This window comes from Aphanomyces astaci (assembly GCF_000520075.1).
Source record: "Aphanomyces astaci strain APO3 unplaced genomic scaffold supercont1.101, whole genome shotgun sequence".
In the NCBI taxonomy this organism is placed as follows: domain Eukaryota; phylum Oomycota; class Saprolegniomycetes; order Saprolegniales; family Verrucalvaceae; genus Aphanomyces; species Aphanomyces astaci.
The window spans coordinates 55,946-80,187 of NW_009798364.1; the positions used below are offsets into that span (position 1 = coordinate 55,946).

The 24,242-nt window shown below is 49.0% G+C and overlaps 8 protein-coding genes across 17 annotated transcripts; 5 read left to right on the plus strand and 3 right to left on the minus strand.

Moving 5' to 3' along the window:
- Positions 1-241: 241 nt before the first annotated feature.
- On the minus strand, positions 242-888 carry H257_17228 (hypothetical protein). Its single transcript, XM_009845935.1, has one exon. The coding sequence runs from the start codon at positions 619-621 to the stop codon at positions 277-279; it is 345 nt and encodes a 114-aa protein (XP_009844237.1). The 5' UTR covers positions 622-888; the 3' UTR covers positions 242-276.
- On the plus strand, positions 869-2,368 carry H257_17229 (hypothetical protein). 9 transcript variants are annotated; one of them, XM_009845937.1, is made up of 7 exons: positions 869-976; positions 1,035-1,115; positions 1,206-1,417; positions 1,483-1,530; positions 1,572-1,723; positions 1,796-1,913; positions 2,145-2,368. In XM_009845937.1, exons 1-7 carry the CDS (start codon positions 901-903, stop codon positions 2,151-2,153), a joined length of 696 nt encoding a protein of 231 aa, XP_009844239.1. In that variant the 5' UTR covers positions 869-900; the 3' UTR covers positions 2,154-2,368. The 9 variants fall into 9 exon arrangements, with proteins under 9 accessions (XP_009844239.1, XP_009844244.1, XP_009844243.1 ...); XM_009845942.1 differs by having other exon boundaries at positions 2,154-2,368; XM_009845941.1 differs by having other exon boundaries at positions 869-1,115.
- A 662-nt stretch (positions 2,369-3,030) lies between these two features.
- On the minus strand, positions 3,031-4,967 carry H257_17230. Of its 2 annotated transcripts, XM_009845946.1 has the most exons (4): positions 4,870-4,967; positions 4,387-4,809; positions 3,270-4,332; positions 3,031-3,214 (listed from the first exon to the last, which is right to left on the minus strand). In XM_009845946.1, the coding sequence occupies exons 1-4, from the start codon at positions 4,932-4,934 to the stop codon at positions 3,125-3,127; spliced, it is 1,641 nt and encodes a 546-aa protein (XP_009844248.1). In that variant the 5' UTR covers positions 4,935-4,967; the 3' UTR covers positions 3,031-3,124. The 2 variants fall into 2 exon arrangements, with proteins under 2 accessions (XP_009844248.1, XP_009844247.1); XM_009845945.1 differs by having other exon boundaries at positions 3,031-4,332.
- A 6,850-nt stretch (positions 4,968-11,817) lies between these two features.
- On the plus strand, positions 11,818-12,961 carry H257_17231 (hypothetical protein; the record flags this gene model as incomplete). Its single annotated transcript, XM_009845947.1, has 2 exons — positions 11,818-12,439; positions 12,687-12,961. The coding sequence occupies 2 exons, from the start codon at positions 11,818-11,820 to the stop codon at positions 12,959-12,961; spliced, it is 897 nt and encodes a 298-aa protein (XP_009844249.1).
- Positions 12,962-13,292: 331 nt separating this feature from the next.
- On the minus strand, positions 13,293-14,124 carry H257_17232 (hypothetical protein; the record flags this gene model as incomplete). The annotated part of the gene is made up of 3 exons (XM_009845948.1): positions 13,293-13,726; positions 13,770-13,944; positions 14,014-14,124. 3 exons carry the CDS (start codon positions 14,122-14,124, stop codon positions 13,293-13,295), a joined length of 720 nt encoding a protein of 239 aa, XP_009844250.1.
- Positions 14,125-14,661: 537 nt separating this feature from the next.
- On the plus strand, positions 14,662-15,524 carry H257_17233 (hypothetical protein; the record flags this gene model as incomplete). Its single annotated transcript, XM_009845949.1, has 2 exons — positions 14,662-14,690; positions 15,206-15,524. The coding sequence occupies 2 exons, from the start codon at positions 14,662-14,664 to the stop codon at positions 15,522-15,524; spliced, it is 348 nt and encodes a 115-aa protein (XP_009844251.1).
- Positions 15,525-18,816: 3,292 nt separating this feature from the next.
- On the plus strand, positions 18,817-20,433 carry H257_17234 (hypothetical protein; the record flags this gene model as incomplete). Its single annotated transcript, XM_009845950.1, has 5 exons — positions 18,817-18,954; positions 19,009-19,226; positions 19,289-19,383; positions 19,438-19,623; positions 19,682-20,433. The coding sequence occupies 5 exons, from the start codon at positions 18,817-18,819 to the stop codon at positions 20,431-20,433; spliced, it is 1,389 nt and encodes a 462-aa protein (XP_009844252.1).
- A 1,300-nt stretch (positions 20,434-21,733) lies between these two features.
- H257_17235 (hypothetical protein) lies at positions 21,734-22,358 on the plus strand (the record flags this gene model as incomplete). Its single annotated transcript, XM_009845951.1, has 2 exons — positions 21,734-22,195; positions 22,260-22,358. 2 exons carry the CDS (start codon positions 21,734-21,736, stop codon positions 22,356-22,358), a joined length of 561 nt encoding a protein of 186 aa, XP_009844253.1.
- Positions 22,359-24,242: the final 1,884 nt, after the last annotated feature.

Consider the following 24,242-nt stretch of genomic DNA (forward strand, 5'->3'; position numbering starts at 1 on the left):
CTAATTGTAGGGGCTCGAACGTTCAGGATCGTTCGACGTGATCTTTTGCGTGTTGTACGACGGGCGGCAAGAGGATATCCTGGTACAAGTATACAAATACCAAGTGTACACTCCGAATTCCGATACGACGAATTAAGTACCATATTGGATCGAGGAAATGATGACTTGCGATTTGTATACGTTGACCGCGTGTGGACTTCACGTGAATGTAGGTAGGGAAGGATGCTGAATTCCGCTATTTCTTGTTTGACCAGTGTTGCATTCGCCGTCTGCGCCTCACATCATCATCCGACTCGATGCAGAAAGCTGCTGCCTTGAGCATCCTGTGTCATGCCCTTCTAGACAAGAAGATGGAGTACTGCCGAGTCCACACTGTGCTCGCCGCGAAGCAACTGCTTCATGCGAAGGCAGTGGTTGACGAATGCGCCGAGCGTTTGGTTGTGCTCGACGAACTCCTTCGCGACTTATACGACAACGAACATGACGTGTCTGAAGAGATCGGTGCCATGCTGGACGAACAAGCCCAAGAAGAAGCGACCCATCAAGCGCTGACGGCCGCCGTTCGCGCACATAGAGCCCTGCTCCAACGACTCGTGCACAAGAAAACGAGGCTCGAAACATGCAGGAAAGGAATCCTCCATCGGCAACGTCGACTTGTCGAACGTGCGTTTCGCATGCAGGTGGCCGAGAACTCGGCAGAGTTGCTGGCGCAGTCTATTTAAGTAGGATATGTACTACATGTCGCGATGATGATCGTGGGATGGCGAAGGCGGCGAAGTCGGCGGAACGCGCAGGAACGCGTAATATAGATTGTGGTATTATCCAGATGAAACATCTTTTTAAAAATATCCAAAAAATTTGAGAAAAACGCCAAGTAGTATCAATCCGTGGTTGTTTACGATGCCAACCAAGCACACGATGTGGCTCATGCAAGTAGCGGCATCGCTGCCTGTACCCGAGAAGCATGCGTTGAAAGGTATCCTTCCTCATGGACGACACAACGCATGTCGACACGGCGTGATATCACGTGGCAGAGATGGTCCTTCGTGGGAACCGTCGGTTAAGGTCGATCACGAATGTCGAGGACGTGCACCGCGTCGTGACGATTGCCGCAGGTATGTAGACGAACAGTCCTTCGATGGATCTGCTCGGCTCCATGCCGTATCATGGAGAACTAACCATGATATGTCGTGTGATGCGTACAGTAAGCAATGCGTTCAGGGCATGGTACACCCTGTTCGACTCGCTCGCGATTTCCACCGACACGGCGCGGTATCTGCATCAAAATGAACATGGCCTTCACAACGACGACGACGACGACTGGGCCGCGTCGTCATCCGCTTCGTTCACGTACGGAGAAGTGGATTTCTTTGGCTTGGCGTCGCTTCTTGCTGCCGTGCGACCTCGTCCTGGCCAGGTACTACGACGCCGCACGCATTAGGAACTATAAGCCCAACGCGGTGGCTTGATCTCTCTCATTAGACGTTTTGCGACCTCGGACACGGCACTGGTCGCGCCGTCTTTGCCGCGGTACGGCTACCTTGGACCCTCGCTCTCTCAATCGTAGCTAGGCGTTGCTGTATCCCGAGCTCCGAGTCTTGGGGATTGAGTTGGTGCCATCGCTATTCCAAGCTTCCCGTCGTGCGTTCAGAGCCTTTCCATGTCACCACCACGAGCACAGCATTCAACTCGTGCACGGCGACATATTGCATGTGGATTGGTGGTACGTACATATGTTATGCCCATGTAATGACAACGTTAGTGTATGTATCGTGCACTTATCTACTCGATATAGGAGTGGCTGTGACTTCGTGTGGGTGAATGCGACGGCGTTCTCGGCGACGTTGTGGAACCACGTGCAAACGTTGGCGTTGCGATTGCAGCCAGGCGCTATTTTCGTGTGCCTCACCCAAGTACACGCACACCTTGTCCACGTGTTGGCTTGTTATTGGGGGCTTTGTGGGGGTGATATATCGAAACATGGTCTTGCTGTTATTTCATCGTATTTCATACTATTAATAGTATATTATTGCACCATGGGCTTGGAATTGGTTGGGGAATTAATATTATTATTCTTACTGTTTTGTGTTGATTTGGGAGAACGTCATGTGTTTTCTTTTTATATTTTGATGTTTAATATACAGGTCTTGTAGACGATGACGGACACGGCGGCGTTCGACACGGTGTTAGCGCAGTGGCCCGTGGCGACCAGTTGGGGCTCTGAACTCGCCCATGCGTATCGCCGTAAATAGGGGCCATTCTCTTAAGTACTAGCTAGTCCTATTATTATGCACGTCAAACTGTTTTTTATAAATAAAAACCTGTAAATAGAAATTAAAATAATAAAGTTAGGCCGAGTCTGGATGCCACAGACAATTTTATGTCAACTAGTAATATTCTGACAGAGAATTCCCCTTTTCAAATGGGAAGTGAGAAAATATTTTCAAAATATTTTGATGGATGCCATGATGGAATGAGACCTACACTGTATCAATATAGTAGTACTGTAGTATCATGTTGGTAAACAATGGACAGGTGCAATTCAAACTCTTTTTTGTCAGTAAACAGTACAAAATCGACGATGTATTACTTCGAAGTATGCAATTAACCCATGTCAGATTTGGTAGTGTGCATTTCACCCGAATATTTGGACTTGTGGGTCATTTCGCGAACTAGCATTCGAATCCATTTGCTCGAATTCAGCTTGTACAAGGTATACTATACAAAGAGTAATATATGACATGTGGTTTTGTCTACTTAACTAATACTCGAAGTATACTCGAGTACTACGTAGTAATAGCCAAACACCCACAAACGCTGTCGTTTGAAAAGTTGTAATATTTCTCAAAAAGTTGACAAATGTGGGGTTTCTGACATTTTTGGTATGACCCTTGTGGCTAATAAATAGTACGGGGAATCAAAATACTCTAATAATATGTACACACGAGCGTTATACCAGGGACGACAGCTTCCAGAGCCACAACACTTGGTCCTTATTGCTTGTACTTTCCGTGTATAACAAATGTAAAGTATTGATATGTTTGTGGATTCGAATTTTATAGCCGCGGGGGTATATAGATAGGGTCGGTCACTCTATCTATTTGTGGCTCTATGAAAACGGTTTTTACTCAAGCACTTTCGACTGATCGTCACACCACGACAATGTCAGCGCTTCGTCTCCCGCGATGCTGCTTTGGTGGCCAAACTTGAGCGCCTACGATCATCATCCATGTATATATCCATTCCTATAAATATATAATCTTTCGTACCTTTTCACCACCGTATCGGTCCGCAAACTGAACGTACCCGACGTCTTCAACCAGGCGGACCTTGACAATCGACCCATACGTGGCAAAATGCTGTGTCAGCGCGGTCACATCTCGCAAGGCGGGGGGAATGCCAGTCACTTGAACCACTTTCGTTCGATTATCAATCGATCCACCGCCACCCCCCCGTCGAATTGCCTTGGCTTTGGCTTCCAACTGACTGAGCTCAGCTTGGAGCGTCGCCAGCGGCACATTCGGCGGCGGCTGAGTCAGCGCGTCCAGCTCGGCCTTGAGCGCGGCGATCTTGGCGTCGACCTTGGGCTGTTCGGTAGCCGAGAGCAGTCCCTTGGCGAGCATTTTTTCACGGAGCAACTGGTGCTGTGACAGCTGGTTCGTCAGCAACGTCTGTCTCTGCTTGAGCAACGCCTTGTCCTGTTCGACCAACTGGCGCTTCTCTTCGAGGATCTTCTTGCCGGTTTCGAGCGCCGCCGCGCGCAGCGCTTCGGGCGTCTGGTCCGCGTCCACGTCGATTTCGCCCAAGTCTTTGGGCGACCGCTTGGCAAACTTGACCGCGATGAACCGATTGTTGCACACGGGCATGGGCGAGTGGAACGCCTTGCGCGCGGCCTCGGGGGTCGCAAACTGAACGAACGCGGCGCGGAACTCTGGCCGCATCTGCACGTTCACAACGTCTCCAAATCGACTGAAGTGCCCGCTTAGCTTGACCATGTTGATGAACTTGGCGTCGACGTTTTCCACGCGGAGGGTCGTGCTGTCGCTGTCAGTAAAGGTGGGCTTGTCGGGACGGCCGCGGTGGTTGTGGGGAGGCGGCGGATGATGATGGGTCGGATAAAACGGCGGATGCATGGACGGACTGTCGGGATCGTACGCGTTTGGGTCGAACGCGTCGGGGTTCAACATGGGAGGGTACATCGGTCGAGGGTACATTGGTCCCCATCCACCACCACCGCTTTGCATGTGCGGTGGCAGGCTGCCCCACTGATCGTAGCCCCTCGGCCCGCCGCGATTGCCGCGACCACCGCCGCCGACACGTCCTTGATCTCGCCTACAAGAGCATCAGGATGAGAACGTGACGGGGAAACGCCGAGGACAAGCGTACCGTGGTTCGCGACTGTAAGGTGCCGCCGCCTGTCGGCGGTCGTGGGATCGGTGAGCGTCCCGCAGCGACGGCGGGGATCGCGACCGAGAACGTCGAGGCCGTTTGCTTCTTCCCCCATCGACATCCACATCGCTGTCGTCGCGTCCTCGACGATGATTTTGCTCATCTCCATCACTCGTGTCCAACAACGGAAGTGTCGATGGTGCCTGCGCAAGGGGTGCATCATGCCGCGGAGACGATGATTTCTGCAGGTAGGCCTTCGTTCGCAGCGTTTTAAACAAGCGATCGACGAATGCGTTTGTCTCGTCACCGAGAAACTCGCGCAGTTTGTTGCGGCAGAGTTCTTCCAACCCTTCCTTGGCTGGATTTGCTTGCACTAGCGCTAACACGTACTTGGACAGCACAGACGGCTCCGCGTCGCATCTATGCATGCATATCGTCAGTGGAGGGGGACATAGAGAGTTTCCATGAGGAGATACATACAGAGGTTCCAGAATGCGCACTAGCCATTCCCGCAAAGATTCGCGCGAGTCTGCGTCCAGCGCCATCTATCTTTGAATTATGGCCGCTGCTCACCACGGGCATAACCCCTGAATTCCTTTCCTTCGATTGGTCAGATTTGAACCAATCGTTTTTATTCATTGTCTTTGCAGAATTAGGAAAGTGGAAGGGCTATTTTGACAATATATTTTGAGCAAATGACCATCGGTCAAGAAGAGGCACGTTGGCCGTGATGGCTTTGGCCTGTTTTCGGTCACTTACGGATAATATCTGGTCATCCGGAATTATCCAGACTTCTGGATCTGTAGAAGCTGGACATTTTCTGCCCAATCATAGGTCCGCTAGGCAGTACGTTAATGTTCACTTCACTGCGGCGTTGCTCATCACACGCATCCACAAAGGCGTTTCACCCTACCACGACCTTTTATACGAGACTGTTCTTTGGGTCACATCAAAACCTTTGGTTACGTTAGCACCGCGTTTGTGCAAATCAACATGCGCGCAATCCCTAAGCTCGATCCCCGCGCAATAAAGGCCATGTTTGTGCGTATCCCACACGTTCGCAAGGGCTACACTCTCATGCATTTGCACTCTCATCTATTAATGTACTCTCGTGACGTCACCTTCTGGGAGGCCGAGTTCCCAGCCATCAACTCTGTTGCTGCCACTGCGGCTTATCGCCAACAATCTACCACCGATCCCAACTTCATCCCACCCTTGGAATCTAATGTACCATTACCGCCACTACACTCCATCATCACCAACAGGCCTAGTACCCTTGTCTATGACAAGTCTTTGGCTTCTTGGCCACCCGTTCTTTCTACGGAACTCCTGTTGCCTCGACCATCACAGTACTTTCTGTGCAACTGCCACAAAGAATTCTAGATATCTTTTCGACATTCTCATTGACTAGTCCGGTCTTTGACCCAACTACTACTCCTTTACGACGACTCTATGATCCCATCCCACCTGTCTTCTCGGTCAATCCATCACACTTAGCCTTGTCGACTCTAACATCAATGTTCAAAATAACACTTGTTTTTTATTAGTGATTACTCAAATTGCCTCCTCATACAGGCAACTCCTCTGGAGCCCCTTGCCACCTACCACAACGCTCAATGCCACCTGCGAGCTCTACTCCTACTTTGGTCCCTATGGAACGATTGTTTATCTACGCGCTAATCGCCGAACGTGCCAACAACAACGACCTCAAATCCTGGGGTGACGCCATGTCCCGCCTCGACCAGGACAAATGGTTTCTAGCCGCCAAGTCCGAATACGAGTCTCTACTCTCGAACGGCACTTATGTGCTCGTCAAACGTCGTCATGACGAGACGGTTCTATCTTGTCTCTAGGTCTTTCGACTCAAAGCCGATGGCACGTACAAGGCTCGACTTGTCGCCAAAGGGTTCATGCAACAAAAAGATATCGACTACACGGACATTTTTGCTCCTTGTTCGACTTACTAGAAGTCCTACGCGTCCTATTTGCATTAATGGCCATCCATGATTTGGAATGTGAACAAATGGACGTCAAAACCGCCTTTGTCAAGGGCAAAATCGACTACGTTATACGCATGGATCGGCCTCCTGGCTCCCTCATCGACCCTGCTTCTAGGAGCAACAGTGTCTGCCTGCTTCAAAAGAGTCTTTATGCGCTCAAATAAGCCCCTCACCTGTGGTACTGGACTTTTGTCACCTTCATGGCTTCCTTGAGCTTTGACCGCCTTCACAAAGACCGCTACGTCGTTCTCAAAGCCAGATATGGTGGTTTTACATTGTTAATCTCTACATTGACGATCTTTTGATAATTACTCCTACCGAGGCCCTTGCTGCGGCTCTCAAGGAGTCTCTATGACTACGCTTTCAGATGAAGGACTTAGGTCCTGTTCGAGATATTCTTGGCTGGGAAATCGTCCATGACCGCTCCAACCGAACTCTGTTCATTCACCAAACTCGTTAGTGTTTACAATACTTGATCGCTTCAACAGATCTACGTCAAAGCACGTCGCCACTCCTTTCGAGTGCACCACGCCTCTCTCACAAGCGCAGTGTGCTACTACCGCCGATGACATTGCATTTATGCAAATCAAGCCCTACCGTTCCATTGTTGGAAGTATTATTTACTTAGCGATGGGCTCTCGCCCAGACTTGGCCTATGCCTTACAACTCTCGCAGTTTCTGCACAATCCGGGTCTTGCCCAATTGCGTGCTGCCAAACGCGTTGTTGGTCTTATGTTAGGCGGCCGAGACTATGTCTCCAAGCCGTTTCTATCCGCTTATGTGGATGCTAACTACGCCATGTGCCCAGACACTCGTCGCTGTGTCTGTGGATTTATTATTATCCTATTCTTCAACACCCTTATTTTTGGCTTTCGAAGAAAAAAGGTATCGTGTCTGTCAACGACCGAGGCCGAGTTCTTGGCTCTTGCCGTTTGCATTCAAGAACGTAAATAGATTATTTACGTTCGACAACTCGCTGCCGAGCTACATGACACTAGTGATCAACCGATTTCGGTACACGAGGACAATCAGTCTGCTATCAGCATTGCCCAAAACTTGGAGCATCATGGGCGCTCCAAGCACATTGATGTGCGTTTTATGTTTGTTCGCGATCTCGTTGAGAACAAGGAGTTCATTCTCCTTATTGCCCCACCAAAGAACAACTTGCGGACTTCTTCACGAAGGCGCATCGAGAACCTGCGTTTCGCAGGTTCTGCTTCGCACTGCGACTCTACGTCCTTGGTGACTACATTTGTTGCCGTGTATCCAAGTGACCATTGCCCATGGCATGGCTTTCACTCTATTTTGCCTTTATGGCTGTCATTTTTATTTATCATGCATCATTTGCACCTCTCTTCTAAGCAAACACTTATCATTTTCCGCCTTCAACCTCGCCCTCGGCCATTTGGCGACTTGTGTACTCTATGTCTGCTCGTGCCGTTTGGAAGTCGGCGGTCTCGTCTGGCCCGCGGCGCCGCTCAAGGATCGACCGTACGAGTGGCGTCATGTGTCCCCACCCCCCCTACTTGCAACTCATGGGTTTTTAACCCTACTCTCTGAGTATTATTTGTACTTTTGCTTCTGACATTTCTACTTGGGTCTTTACCCGCTATTATTAGCCACACTATCTTATATTTCGTTGCATCTATGCACTTTTGGTCTTTACCATGCTCCTTGAGCACCCTTGCATGTATGCATGACCTTGGGTTTTTGCCCCGCTCTATGAGTAACCATGCACTTATGTGTTCAACACTACTTTATGCGTGTTCCTGTCCTACCTCCTTCGCATCTGTTCTCAGGATGGCCTGTAATGACATGCCTTTGGCACTTTTGGCCTCTGCGAAATTTTCGCTAAGTCCTTTTGTCTTTGGCTTTGGCTTCTCATTGAGAACTTAGGCTTTCAACAGCCCGTTGCCCAGCGGAGTGGCTGTCAAGTAGTGGCACTTTGACCTTTCTTGCTTTGGACGTTTTTTGCTGAGGTTCGGTCCCTTACGGATAATATTTGGTCATCCGGAGTTATCCCTCCTCAGTGCTACCTCTTTCCTCGTCCCTCTTGACATTTCGAGAATACGTACGCACATAGTAATTCCCTGAGAGCAACAGTTTCATTGTTGCATACGTATAGTTCTCATTTCCCATCATAGCCCTGTAAACTCGGACTCCCCTAGTGTTGCTATTACCGGGGTATAGTTGCATCATCAACGGTTAGCTATAGCTAACCACTGAAGTGTACTCAACCCCTAGCTGGAATGTGTGGTTGATTTGGTGAATACTACCTGACAGGTTTGAGCAAAATTTTGGGCCTGTACATTGTGCAACAATTGCGTTCAAGCATATGCAAAAAACTCGCCGACCAATGAAAGTAACCTACAATCATATGTACAAAATGTGCTGTTAACATGATTGCGTGAGTGCAATTGGTTCAACGGCGGTCAAGCGACCTTCAGCCTAGGTTCTTTTGCAGGTCTGCCGCGCCATACAGCACTAGCACCACGACTTGGTGTCTATGGTATGAGTCATGTTCTGAGCTTTAGAGTGATCTAAAATTGGATTCCATAGCGCAAGCATTGCGTGCAGGAGATAAGGTTGTGTTGTGACGAATTTAACACAACATCAACCAGATTCTCATTCAGGAACGTGCCACGGCATCAATGCGCCTCAAATTGTTAACAGTGCTACGCCACTTCGTGAACGAGGTTGTGCTTGATGAATTACGTTGATACAGTTAGAATTGAAAGCAAGGCAGTAAATCAAACACACGTCAAAAGATCTATTCCTACAATTCACCGCCCACCGCATCGTAGTTGTGTTGCAATTTACGTTATTAGTAGTCCTGCTTGGAGTATGAACGCAGTTAGTGTCAAGGAGTTATCGTTCGACTTGCATGAATGGCACTTGTTGAAATCAATGTGCATGGACAGTAAATACGAAAAGTCGCTCGTTCTAGTACGTGCAACCGACGTAGTGAAGCTACTAGGTAGGTGACTGCCGTCATGGTGTACAGTACCACTAACGTTAAGCTAGAAATTTGCGTATTGCACGAGCGGCAGTGTTAGTAGAAATGCAACCTTTCGCTAACAAGCAGTATAATGTTTGCTTGCTTTGAGGCTGCCACGCCACTGACGATATTAAGGCTAGTGTTAAATATCAGGGAAGGAATTGTGTGCAGGCTACTACTACCGGTAGATATGTACTACCTCTGTCCGAAAGTAGTTGCAACATTTGAGATTGTTGAATTCCGAAAATGGTTGCAACAAATATCACGAGTAATTCACCTGGAACATGTTGAATAATATTTCAACGATTGCAATTTGGTACGAATTGCTCATATGACTGTTGTTCCCCAAATCTAAAGGAATCACTCATGGGTGCAGATAATGTGAAAATACCGGACAAAATGTACGATACTACGGATAAACCGGATAAGATTGGAACCCAATTCCGGATAGAATCGTTACATCCAAAGTATATAGGATAAAGTATCAAACTTGGCCGCACTCCGGATAAATACGTTACATCGTGGATATCTTGGATAAAGTAATAGACTTGGATTCTTGATTTACTCTTTCGATTGAGGGTACTCTGGGACAGTATTAGTTTATTCGTATTCACCTTGAGCTCCTCTATCAAAGCATACCTTTAGTTTTCGATATTTTGATAATCTTGACTCTCATTATTAAATTATTCTGAATGTTGCAACTACTTCCGGACAGAGGTAGTAGCTACGAGTATGCAAATCGCTGTTGCTCACGAATTGCTCGTACTGCAATATATGCCACGGAATAGTTGCACAACTACTTAGTTTTTCCACAAGGGAATGTCCCTGCTAAGGTTATGGCCCAGGTTGTTTGCTCATTGGGTGGGGATGCTCTCATGAGTCCACCAGAATACCATTACTATGTGTTGCATGTGAATGACCTTGATATACAGAATATTGCCCAGTAGTATCGATTCAGGGCTTGCCACACCACATACTAGTGAATGGCTAGCTACTGTACACTGTAGCCACACGTTTGTATCATGTCTCTAGTGAGGTATGTCCAAGAATTATGACAGTAGCGTAAGAATTTGGTGTAGTGTACTGGTTTCACTAAGTCGGACACAATTGTTTCGTAGCAGGTGGTGTTCATGTCGTTGTATGTAGTACCGATGGCTCTACCGGTATGATAACTACTTGTAGGCTATGGTTTGTCCCCTGAGTGTGTGAGCTTGTTACCTCAAACCCATCAAGGAATACCCTAAGTTCACCCCCTGTTCTGCATGGCGCTTCAGAAAGACCTATGGGCCTTTTTAGAGGTCGGCTCATGGTATCATGATCGGTAAGGCGGTTAGTCTCCATTGTGTGCAGCAGGCCGCCATTCATCGTGCGGTTGAAAATTGTGCATTGTTGGCGCATTTTGATTGGACGAAATGATTAGACTTAAAATAGACCAGAAACACGCCGCTGCGCTAGTGTGTTGGCAGGAATTAGGAATGGCGCTTCGCGCATGAAATATCAATTGACAGTGAGTACCTCGAAACAATCCAAATGTGTACGAAAGAATGTTGTCCCACGTAGAGCATTGAAACATCGGAACCCCGACGCCCTGGAACCTACATTAGTTAGGTTGAAGTGCAGTCTTCATTTTCCGGGGTTTGGCGCATCGCCAGTGGTTTGCTAACGCTAAACGCCGGCAATGCGCCGAACCCCTCCCGATAATCAGAAGCACTGCGAATGGCCGCGCACCCCCACGCAGATACTGAGAACGTTCAAGGCGCGACGATCTCCTGGTCAATGTGGCGACTTCATCCCGTTAGTGTTGCACTGAGAAATCCCGTTAACAGATAATTCACACATTTGAATTGCCCCTCAAAGGCACATTTTGACTATTCAGTTTTTGTCCGAATATATGATCTTGATTAAATTATGCTGAATTATATTGTCCTCAATTTTCATCTAGATTAAACTATGCAAGATTATCTTGACCGCGATTTATATCTTGATTATACTATGTGACATTTTTAGGCTTCGGATTATATACCGCTTACGCTTGGGCGCAGTCTCCTCGTGTGTTCATCGTTTACGTCTTCTAACGTTAACGGTATTACTACTGTAGTAGGCTGCCGATCGAATTCGTGACTTACTGCCAAATTACAAGTTCCCTCCCAAAACATATGTGCAGAATTTGCAAATATGACAAATTTGAAAGCTACTAGTACTTGATTTATGGATGAAACAATGGACGCCTACCAAAAATCTCGCAAGTGCTCTCGCATCCAAATTTGTGAGTCCGGATAGCACACATTATTTTACATACGGGCGCGAATTGTTCCCATATGAAACAGCAGGCGCCACTAATATTCTCGCAAAATCAAAATGGTACATCGATATGACTGGATAAGAAGAGAATTTTCATCCAATCATATCACTTGCAGAAAATACTGGAGGATGACAAGCATCGCTGCCGCCCTTCTGCTCTGTCGCATGCGACGTCGTCGTCGTCAAAAGCGGCTGTTGCTAATGCGTCTCGGTGGAAGTCTGCGTGAGAGGAGAGCTATTGAGTCCAGAGCCCTCATCAAGGATCAATCGGATGCAGCGTGGTACACCATGTACGAGTCGCGCAGTATTCCCTCATTCATTGCCACGGTGTCGATACCACCGGACGACTTTGATGACCTGCTTCGTGTCATTTCTGTCCACTACACAGTCTGTTCCGGACCTGGGTGTCGTGGAAGGCCGCCGAGAGTACAACAGAAGCATGCTGTCCTCGCAATGCTCCTCGATTACTATACGGCTGCTGTTGAGCACAAAACATTACAAGAGCTTTTCGGTGTGTCGCCAACTACATTCTCCCGTGTGTTGCGTCGAGCAGAAGTGGCGCTGGACCGTGCATTGTCCCGCATGCAGGATGCTGCTGTTCGTTGGCCATCAAAGGCCTTGCAACGGGACTGGGCTGTCTTGACGAACGCAAAGGAACCCCTCGTGGAAGGTGTGTTTGCCTTTGTGGACGGCAAAAACTATCGTGTGCAAAGTCCTTCCAACGCAGACCTGCAAAATGCCCATTACAACGGTATGCTCCCCGTGACTGAGTGTGTTAATTGCATTGATAGGGTGGCCACATTGTGTTTATGTGACGGGATGTCTGTGTTTCGGTGTCGATGGCACTTTGATTTGGGCTCGACACAACTGCCCATGCTCATGGAACGATGGCGAGGTCAGCCGTCACCTCCAAGCACATGTGTCTGACGAGCATTTTGTTGCTCCGGGGATGAAGATTGCCTCCGATTCGGCATTCCCTGTTAGTGGTCGTTGCTCAGGTAGAATTATCACCCCACTGAAAGAAGGTGACCTCGATCGCAACCCTCCACGCGACCGGTTGGCTCTGCAGACAATGAGTGACTGCATAACATCTCTCAGGCAGGCTGCAGAGTGGGGAATGGGCGCGACTGGAAAGGTCTACCGCCAGTTGTTGCTACTCCTACCGTACAACCCCTTGGTGCGAGGGCGTCGTCTCTCCAACATGTTTCAGCTCTACAACCTCAGAGTTCGCCGAACGGGACTCAGTCAAATCAAGAATGTATTTGGTGCATAGGTCGAAATAGTCAACATTAGGAAAGTTTGCATTTATTATGCTAAGATTGTGCCACACTACACTTTGTTTTTTTATACTATGGCCATCAACCTTGGAACTGAAGAATGAGATTTCATCATGTTTTTGACATATATCACAAAATCCCGAGGCCGTCCTATAAAATCCAAATAATCTGACTAGATAATGTGCATTAGCTACAGATGTCGTGTCATTTGTAGAGATAATTTGACCCATTTGTGATTATTCTGACAATGGAGCATCTAAATATATGCAATTCATTACTCTTGAAAATATTATGTCCTTGAATTACACACTTATCTGAATTACATGTTTAACTCGATTCATTTTTCCCAAAAATTTTGCCAAGGAGAAATTGCAATTCGTCGCGGCGAGCTTCGCGGGCTTCCCGATCCCTGTCGGCCTTTTCCACCCGCTCTTCGCGCAACCTGACGGTCTTTTGCTGTCGCTCGTACCTCATCTCTTCACGCTTGGCATCCCGCTCGATCATAACCATAAGAAACGTCATCATGTCGGACGACGCCTTCGCATCTGACTCCGACGCTCCTTCAATGTACTTGTCAATTGAGCGTCTCTTTTTTGCCGTGTACGACAGTAAACCACCGGTATCGGATTGTTTATGTTTGAGCTTGTCGCTCAGCGCTTGAAGCTCGGAGGGTTGCAAACCCGTACGACCGACCTCAACGCGTTGATCATCCAGTTGAGTTGGTAGTTGTGACGGCATCGTGGCCGACTGAAAGGTGTCATCTAGGAGCTCATTAGTTCAGAGATTGAAGATGTTGTCATATACCGCTACAGTCGTCGCTGTCGTCAGGTTCATCATCCATCGAAATGGTTGCATCCATCGACAGGACCGCCACAGAGCTCTCGATTTCTCTTTGCAGACGTTTTGCACGCAGGACGTCGGGGGGGCAGTCGGTATGGCCGGTTGGTTTCTGAACATTCTTGAGAAGCAGGAACTTTCTCTTCAGCGCTTATGCATCCCGATGCGGCAGAGACTGGGCAGTCGTCTCGATGCCGAAACGTTGGGCAACCTTTTCCCATTGGTTCTTACCCAAGGGTAAGACCGCGGCAGTGATGTCAAGCAGCAGGTCCACTGAAGAGGGACACCACGACTTACCATGGCCCGCCTTGGTTTTAACCATTTTGAATATGAATGGTTGTCCAGGGCATCATGATTAACCCCTTAATTTTTGTTGCTTTCATGATTACTTTTCACGGTGCGGATGCGAGGGGAGGTCTCACAAATGAAATGGATGCGAAGACGATATTTCGGTCTTCGCAACGAGCGTACTTTTATTTGAAAAATGTCTCAGTGAGAACCGGAAGAAATTATGATTTGCAAGATTTTTGGCAGGCATCCAATGCCAAAATTCCAAAAGACTCTCAAACATAGTAAACGACAATCATGCTGACAATATATACCAATTAACTAACCCAGTAGGTCCTTCACACCGAACTTTGGAGAGAACAAATTTCAGCAATAATATTGGCCAGCAACTACAATGAAATTCCGGCCATCATGAATTGTGGCAAAATAAAGCTAATCAAAAGTGCTCGCAGTCCACTTCATTTGCAAACTTTGCATCCTGTTCTCAATGCGCGCGCTACCATCATCGAATCCCTGCAAGAGCAGTAGTATGCTGTGGACCAAATTAACTTGGCCAAAAGCCTCCGCACGCATGGGGACACCATCGACCAGCACGACGACGTAAGTGCACTGTTTGTCTTTAGCCAATCGCTTAGTGGACATGCATTTTCGAAGGGTTATAGAAATCAAAATATTCATTATATAATGAGTGGGCATGAATTTTCGCAAGGTTTTTGTCTGCATCCAATTTTGACAGTTACTTTTGACGTGATTTGACTTAATTAAATTATGTGGGGACAGACAACGTCGACAACGACTTGATCGCCCAAAATCTCCACCCCAACTACTTGATCGCCCAAAATCTCCACCCCAACGCAGAGGAGACTGCGAACAGTCAATTAATATCGTGGGACTGGTATAGCTTACTAGCGTAAATCCTACCAGTAAAAGTAATTCGTAGTAAGAGACCTCAGTTTGCAATTTAATTCGGCCTCCGCAAGAGGTTCCTGTCCGGATAACGACGGGAGCGAAAACAAAGAATTCTTTAGCTTCATCGCCCGAAGAAATGAGTGACTTTGACCACCAACGCTCGCAGTCCCCTCTTAACGGGACTGAGCGATCCCGATCCCAAAAAGCCGAACCCGGTTGTCCCATGCGCCGTCAAGCCACTACCCCGTTCGTCTCTTGACGCCGGCGTGTTTCAACCAGTTGGCTACGTCAACATCCCATTCATGGCACCCATACCAACCCCCGTGGCCGATCCATTTGATTCCCCTGCGCCAGCTGCGACAACCAACTGGCACCACCATCCTGCCTCCTGTACCCGATGACGATGACATGGGACAAGGCGACGAGCACGGCTTCGTGTACAACGCGCCGGCGCTCCCTGACCCTCCCTCGTTCAACAGCTCGACCAAGTCGGAGTGGCGGACATTCATCCGCCAGTACAACTAATATCTGGACCAAGTCAACGCCCTCCAGCTCAATGGTCCAAGACCCTTCGTCAGGCCTGTCAGCGCGTACATGGAGGGAGGTCTTTACAAAAAAGCGTGTGACGATGTGGAACATGGCTAACCGCGACTACCGTGGCGTCACGGAGGCAGAGTGGACCGCATGGTTTGGCAAGGCGTTTGAAGAGGAGTCTCAACCTGGAAGTGCTCAAGAAGCGTTTGACAACGTCGATCCGGATCAACAATCCTGGACGCCGACTCGCGCATTGGTAAGATGCTTGACAGCCTGATGCGAGCCTTGGAGCGCGACGACCAAGCGTGGGTGTTCGACCAAGCATGCAATACAGTTGTCGACATCATGGTCAAGGCGATCAAATCGCTTGGCCTGCAGAAGTCTGCTCAACGCCAGCTGGCCTCCAACGCAACAAGCCGTTGAAGACCAATGTGTACCGTTTGGTGGACTGGCTGCGCGTGCAAACCGCCGGGCACCCTGTATGCCCCGGTGGAAGACGAGAAGACTTCGGCAACGCCTGCGACAGCAGCCGCAGCACCATCGCGGCCGTCCAAGCCTGGACGATCGGAAGGCAGCGGTGGCAGCAAAAGTGGACCTCCCTGGCGCCCCAGCCTCCGAGCAAGACAGCGCGAAGTACGACCGCAAGAAGGCGACCTGTCTCAAGTGCGGCAGCAAGAACCACAAGGCGGTAAACTGCCCTAAGTGTGCGCCTGGCGAATCCGAGCGCCTGCTCAAGGAGCAAATGGACAAGTGGGAGAGAGCGTGCAACAAGGTGACCAAGCTTCAAGGCAGCGCGAACAAGTTCCTCGGCCGCGAAGCCATGATTGAAGGCATCGTGTCCGTCACGACAACCCTCCTCGACAACGGCTCCAATGTTACTTTGGTGACAGCCAGTCTCATGAAGTCCCAGGATCGAGACGGCGTGGATGCCAAGGTGATTTCGCCAGAGCCATCAGTGATCTAGCCGTATGGCCAAGCACCTGCCCTCAAAGTCACCCGCCAAGTGCAGTTCAAGTTGGTCACCCTGGACACCCCCTGTGGACCATTGGCCCTGCGTGGACTCAAGGCCTGGGTGGACTCTTCCTCCAACGCGGCAGAGCTCCTGATTAGCCGGGCTGTGATGGAACGACTGGGATTCTCTGAAGACGAGTTGCTCAGCCACGCCTTTGTCAAGCAAGAAGTCTGGGATGTCAGTGACGTGGACGAGCCATCTGCGATGGCAAGTGTCAGCTCCCTGACTCAAGTGGCCGCCTCAAGTGACGAGTCCGGTGATGATGACATGCACTGTGCCACCCCCAACATCCAAGTCCCATCTGCTGAAGACGCAGAAGGCGAGCGAAACAGGCGGCGAGCGGTGGTTGAAGCGGTGATTCAAGCCAAGCTCCGTGCCTCTGAAGGTGAAGGCTTGACCGCGGACCTCCTCGAGACGCTGCGACTCCTCCTGACCAACCACGGCGATGTATTCCGCCTGGAGATCGGCCATGATGAGACGACCAAGGTAGAGCCGCTGCGCGTGCGCATCAAGCCTGGCGCCGTCCCTGTCAATTGTGGCCTGCGACGATACCCCCCAGCCCATGTGGAGCTCCTGAATACACATGTGCGCGAGCTGGAAACAGGCGGTCTGGTATAACGCAAATACCTCGCGACATCGGACTCGGCACCGCGCATCGTCCCTACGAAAGACCCTGGCGACTTGGGCATGACCATCGACAGCCGGCCCATCAATGCGCGCACGGAACCTATGCCGAACCTCGACGCCGCCCTGACTGTTTTGGTTGACGCGAGCGTTTTTCACCCTCGATTGGTTCAAGGGCTACTGGTAGCTGGCGCTACATGAAGACTCCCAAATGTACTACAGGGAACTTCAGAATGCAAGGCCTACTTTTTCTTCGAGTGGTATCAATACAAGTTCATTTGATTGGCTATCGATCTTCGAAGTACGAATTAAATGCCTGCCAATCAGGTTCATCGTTCGAAATAATATTCAGGGCTTCAAGTTCATTCGTTTGTATTGTGCAGGAATTATATTATGCGTCAAAACAAGCTTAGAAGCATAGCGGACATGGAATCAATTGTAGTTTTTTCGACAGGTCACTGAAATACGCAGTAGTTGTTATGATTGGTACTACGTATTAACTTATTTTTTGGCAATCATATTTAGACCCTTTCTCAGCATCGAATCACTTGGATTTCTGTCAACATGCATGCAAAAACTGGGACAGATTAAGGATTATTATGGATCGGAATGATAGAGCTTGCTTGCAATTAATTGGTTCGTTCCGTGGTTTCACAGTCAGTTGAACGTAGTATTACCCGTTGACGTACTCGTTAGAAATGACAATTCAAATAGCTCGTAACGTCATGACTGTAATAACACTAGACAATTATGAGCGCGCACGACTGTAATAGAACACCCTAAGATCGAGACCACCACACCCGCCGACACCACCACGGCGGACGATGCGGCGAAGACCACCACGATACCCACCACGGCGAAGACCACGACACTTGACTCGAAGAACATGGTTTGTTGTGGTCTTCGTTATGGTGGGCACCACCACAACGATGGGGTACAGAGCAATTGAAACATTGGCTGTGCAAGGCATAATAATATACGGTCGTGATCTAATATTATGAGATATAAGGTTAACGAAGCAATAAAAATTCATTCGTATGTAAAAAATGTGATTTCTACTTTGAATAAAAACATCCACCAAACATGTACCGTAACTTTCACAATCCAATTCTATTGAACATTTTAGGAGTGCAACGTTTGCTTTCTTCGGTAGGCTTTGCATTCTGAAGTTCCCTGTACTACTTCACGACCCCCTTTGGAGTGTACTCGCCAACAAGAGTGCTTATGGGCCAAACGGACGCGATCGCGTTCTGTCAGTCGGCGGTGGGCTTCATGTTTGCCGACCTACTGTTCAAGGGACTCCTAGCCTGACTCGACGGCATGCTTAGCTACGCCGAGACCCCTGAAGACCTCCTCGACATCCTCGACTTGGTCGAGGATGTCTTTTAGGGCGCGATCGCCACTCAAGTACCATTTGAAGACTTGGCCCTGCGATTGGTAGAGCAGCGCCACCAGCCGTTGCCCTTTCTCAGTGGCACCTTTACTGGCGCAAACGAGCGTTGGCCAATCGTGGAGTATGAAGCGTTTGCCGTTGTGGAAAGCTGCAAGCGGCTGGACTATATTCTCATCCGCCCAGCTGGCTTCCATCTTTTCACCGACCACAAGAAGCTGTAGTACATTTTCAATCCTGCCGACCAGTCCCCAAGCATGGCAAGGTACCAAGCAAACAAGTTGGAGCGCTGGGCCTTGTTGCTTTCCTCGTTCTCCCACACCATCGAGTGCCTGCCCGGCGAAGACAATGCATGGGGCGACCTGCTAAGCCGCTGGGGCGCCCTCCAAGCCCAAGTGCCAACGAAGTCCGTCCGGTGCCTCCTCGCCATGGTGTCACCCCTGCAGTAGCCCGACTTCGACTGGACCAGCCCTGTCAGCATCGTCAAGACCCAACAAGTGACCGTGAAGAGGGGAGAGAATGAATTCAAGAACCTGTTCCTCGACAAGGAAAACCGCATCTCGATCCCACCAAGTGCCACGGACCTCCAGCAGCGGGTCTGCATCATAGCCCACCAAGGCACTGCAGGCCATCGACGAATCGAAGCCACGACCAAGCCGTCCGCGATGTCTTCGCCTGGAGCACCCACGAAGCCGTTGTCAAAACAGTTGTCCAAGCCTGCATCCACAGCCTCAGCGTCGATAGCTCAGTGGTCTCACACCCGCTTGGATCGGCGCTCCATGCCGAGAAGCCCCAAGAGCTAATCTACGTCGACTGGCTCTCATGTCCACGGCGACGAACGGCTGGCAGAAGATCCTCGTCATCAAGGACGACATGAGCGGGCTCGGGCTCGTGCGACTTTGGACCAGCCAGACAAGCGACCGCCTACGGCCTTCTCCACAGGTTCACGACCTTTGGGTATGTCCATACCTGGGTCTCCGACAGCGGCTACGATTTCAAGAACGAAGTCATCGATAAGATCCACAAGGCCACCGGCTCCAACCACCACATCACGGCCATCTACTGTCCTTGGGAGAATGGAACCCTTGAAGTAGTCAACCGACTGATCTCCGCGCTGCCAAGACGCTTACCAGCGAGCTGATGCTGCGCGCGACCGACTGGCACCTCGTCCTGGCCCTGGTATGTGGCGCCTTGAATCACATGCCCGATCGACCGAGTTAGCGGCGGTGACCGCCTTTACTAGCCAGTCTACAACGACGCCCCTGTCTGCCTTTGTCAACACCGTTACCAAGGAAGTCGCCTACATTGACTGGCTCGACGCCACGCACAAAAAGCACTGGACGAGCTGCATCAAGCAATGGAAGAGCTGCACGCGAAGTGGCTGCCCAAGCGCCAAAAAGCGACACCAAACTCGCGACCGCCAAGCCAAGGCCAAGGCTGTCAAGTTGCAGAAGTTCGCGATCGGCGACTTTGTCCTCGTTGTCCGAATGCCCCACCAAGGCAACAAGTTGTCCCTGCACTGGCACGGCCCAAGTAAGATCGTCCGGGTCGTGACAGACTATGTCATGGAGACCCAGCGGTTGGTGCGGCTTTACGACTTGTCCCTCCACCACGCCCGCCGACTCAAGATGTATAGCGAAGGCGACTGCGATGTGACCGAAGATCTGGCCGACCATATTGCCTTTGGCAATGAAGGGTTCCACGTCGCCAAGCTCGGCAACGTCGGCGAAGAAGGCGGCGAATACCAAGCCCTAGTCTACTGGCTTGGTTTCGATGAAGAAGAAGCCTCATGGGACCCGTGCACTCCCACTATGTACACATTCCCATCGTTTTCCACCGCTGGGTTCACCAACACGAAGACCAAGAACAAGTGAAAAAAATGCCCGCGGAACACGAGAACCTCCAGAAGTAGCCCTCGCACACTCCCTTTAGGGGGTCGGTTCATGGTCAAATGATCGGTAAGGCGGTTAGTCTCCATTATGTGCAGCAGGCCGCCATTCGTCGTGCGGTTGTACGCCATTTTCGTGCGGTTGAAAGATGTGCATTGTTGGCGCATTTTTATTGGACGAAATGATTAGACTTCAAATAGACCAGAAAAAGTAATTCGTAGTAAAAGACCTGACTCACTCTCAGTTTACAATTTAATTTGGCCTCGGCATGAGGTTCCCGGGGCAAGTTGTGGGACTTCAGTGGCGTGAAGCGCCCTTCAGGGAGTGATACCTTCCACCTCCCCAGGTATGCGATAAATTAACTCTGCTACAGTAGTACGTAACACATTTCATGCAACTACATTTCATTTAGCAGCACGAACACCGTCGTTTCGTATCCCCTCGTACCACTGTAGGATCGTTTTCAGCATTCTGACAGCTTCGTGCGCTCCAAATTTACAGTTACGGTTAAATTCTGTGTAGCGTTATAGATAACAAAGAAGTAATCGTCAGATTAGCGAGATGGTAAATTATCTCGCCAGGAGTACTGTATGCGCGCTATGCACTTCTCTGTAGGGAGGTTGCGGGTTCAGCCCTGCAAGACGTCAACCCTTTTTACACGTGTACCTTATGTGTACATTAAATTTGAATACTCATTCCACTCCTTTATCACAATTCGTCTTAGCGTAGTAATGGTAAAGTATCAAGCTTTCTCTCCAGAGGTTAATTGAGTTTTGGATTAACGTTATCATTATTACTCCGCGGAGTAACGTAAGACATTGCTCCGCGAGGGGCGCAATTCCCTCATTAAAATAGTTTCACTGTTGTTTTGACCCGAAATAATGTTTCAATGAGATTTATAAGGAACTTTGTATGCTCAGACCACCTCACCTCATACTAGGAGTTAACCCCGGAGATTTAGCATCGTATGTACTCACCGGGGGTAGGACGGAGTCCCAGGTTACAGGGCTACTGACGAAAAGGTGTATTCGGATGTAATAATTCCCTCATTAGAGACATTTAGCAATCCTGTAATTTGAAATTTCAGGAATCTAACTTCGGGCTACTCACTGCTACAAACTTCGTGGTGTCCAAATTCCGCTCGGAATTTGCCTCAAATATACGAAATGGAACGTCAACTTCGTCTATTTCAAAGCCCATATTACAGAAACGCGTCAAGGCAATCAAAATTCAGGTGGTGGAAGTTCATGGTGTCCTGTAAAGCATGCACTTGACATTGCTCTTAATGACTGAGACACAGCCTCGAGCACCCAGAACGTACATCGGATGGACGGAGGACCTCGAGGTAGAGCTTCTTCGTGAAGTGTCGCGCATCGAACCATTCGCCGCTGACCACGGTGATCTGCTGCAACGCTGGAAGCTGGTTGAAAGTGGCCTGAGTGATCACGAGCCCAAGCTCAACTACCGTGGTGCTCGTGAGCATGTCGACGCGATGCTCAAGGAATTCAAGCAAGAAGACAAGGTCCAACAACTTTTAAGTGGAACCGATGAGGATGTTACCGAGAAGGTTCAGCTACTGCAGGACCTCGTAATGCGTATGGATGAAGTGGCCTCATCGAAGAAACGAAAGCGGCTCAAGGAGAGTGAGAAGACGGAGGTGCTTGAGAGTACCGGTGACAAGCTCTGTCGTGAATCCGAAATCCGTGTAGCGAAGAAAGAGGTCGAAGACGTTGTCGTCGTCACGATTGTCTACAGGGAGTTCTCAAGACGATTCGGTAGAATCGTCCTTGAACGACTTATTGGAATTTGAGAAGCAGCGACACGAGGATGACCACAAGTACCGAATGGAGCGGCTGAAATTCGACAACGAGGAGCAGCGCCTGCGCCGCTTACAGAGTACCCAACTATAAAATCTTGTGGGTGTTATGATGCAATTCATGGGTAGTCGACAAAAGTAGTTTGCATTTAATTGCACGTCTAGTTACTCCAAATTTCTGACTTGCGTCAATCCAATTTATTCTTGACCTGCACAATGACACTAAAGCCCCTGGATTTAAGATGCAAATGGAATACACATGAATGCAGAAAATATGCGATGGCGGGGGATGGAACTCGAGACCAATTGACACCTTATATACCTCAATTTTTTCATTATGTCAATTGGACATCGCCGGAGTACGGAACTTTATCATGGACCTACCATTAGATATACATTTGTGGTTAGGTACTTGCACAGTTGTGTAGTCATGTCTTTGGCACGCTATAAGGATGATCGTTCTCCTTGGTGATAACATCACACCCAAATTCCACTTTTTCGAAATAGGTACTATTGACAATAACTGAAAGTCCTTGAGTGCAAAAAGAAATATCAAATGCGACTTCATTGTTAAATCAAAAATACATTTTCTCGACTTGATACATCAAGGTACTCTTCTAAGGCTTTAATCCAAAGTAAATACTGTTGGCGTTACGCTGGCGTGCACAAGTACAGGGGGCGACGGATTTTAAGGGACGCCGAAGTTTTATGGAAGCACAGAATATTATAGCCAATCACCTGTGACATTGAAACATCAAATTCCGCAGTTGCTATTACCGGTAGTGTAATTTCAAATTCCCGAGTTCCATTCGAACGAAGAAGATTTCTGGAATTTGTTCAAATTCTGGACTTGCTAAATGTCTCTCATCGGTACTGTATAACCTCAGTCTGTATTTATTAGACAGATTTCGGAAGCACTGCGGTAGACTTCCCACGCACGAAATTTTAATGCACGGGAAATATATGGCAGACCCAACTCATGATTTCGACAAAACGTATTTGCATGAGGAACGATATCCGTATGCTTGCAAGTGTGGTGGCGAATCCACATCGCTCATAGTTCCCTGTTGTTGCATTGCGTAAGCTTAGTCATGTGGCCCCATTACCACAGCTGGCATCACGAAGGGGCCTTGTCATACACCTCATGGGTCCACAACTTTACTATCACTATGATACCAGTTTTTGCTGCCACGTTGAGCAAGGGAGTGGCTTTACGACACCTTACGAAACCGCTTGGTGATTTTAGTTCATGATTAGAGGGGCGCAACTGCGTATGCGACCATGTCCACTTATGTGCACATGCGGATGAGAATTGTGAGTTTTCTGTACGCTTCATGCGCCTATAGGCGAAACATCGAAGCCCCATATTCAAATCGTAGGAGTGCGGGCAGGATATTGACCCAAGGCAATTACGCCGACTGCTGGAAAAGGTACAGGATAACTGGCTGAATGAATAAGGCAAGATAAGATGCACGTAATCGCTCCACCTGAACTCTTGGAATGGCCCACCTTACAGTTGCGTGGAAAAGGCTGGACACCAGGCTACGTCGGGTTATGCAAGGTGACTAAGTGTGCATGATTAACGTTATGCGCGACTGGTTGAAATCCACGATTTAAGACCAATGACGGTGCCCTAAAGGAGGGGTGACCTTTGCCGTACAAATGGCCGTTTCTACGGCATCCCACATAACACCGTAAACTCGATAAATTTTAAGGAGGTAAGTTGACGGCAAATGCATGGGATCGTGTTCCGAAATCTGTCTATTGACTGTGAAACTGTATTTCGGGTCAAAACAACAGTGGAAGTATTTTAATGAGGGAATTATTCCTGCGATGGCCGATACTAGTACCACATGTTGTGGAACCGCTTCGCCAATTGTAACCCGCCTGCGCGGATGTAATCTTCGGTTTTTACTTCGCTCAACGCTTCACACCTCGTGCTTCGACCGATGTTCGGTTTTTGTCTCGTACAGATGCA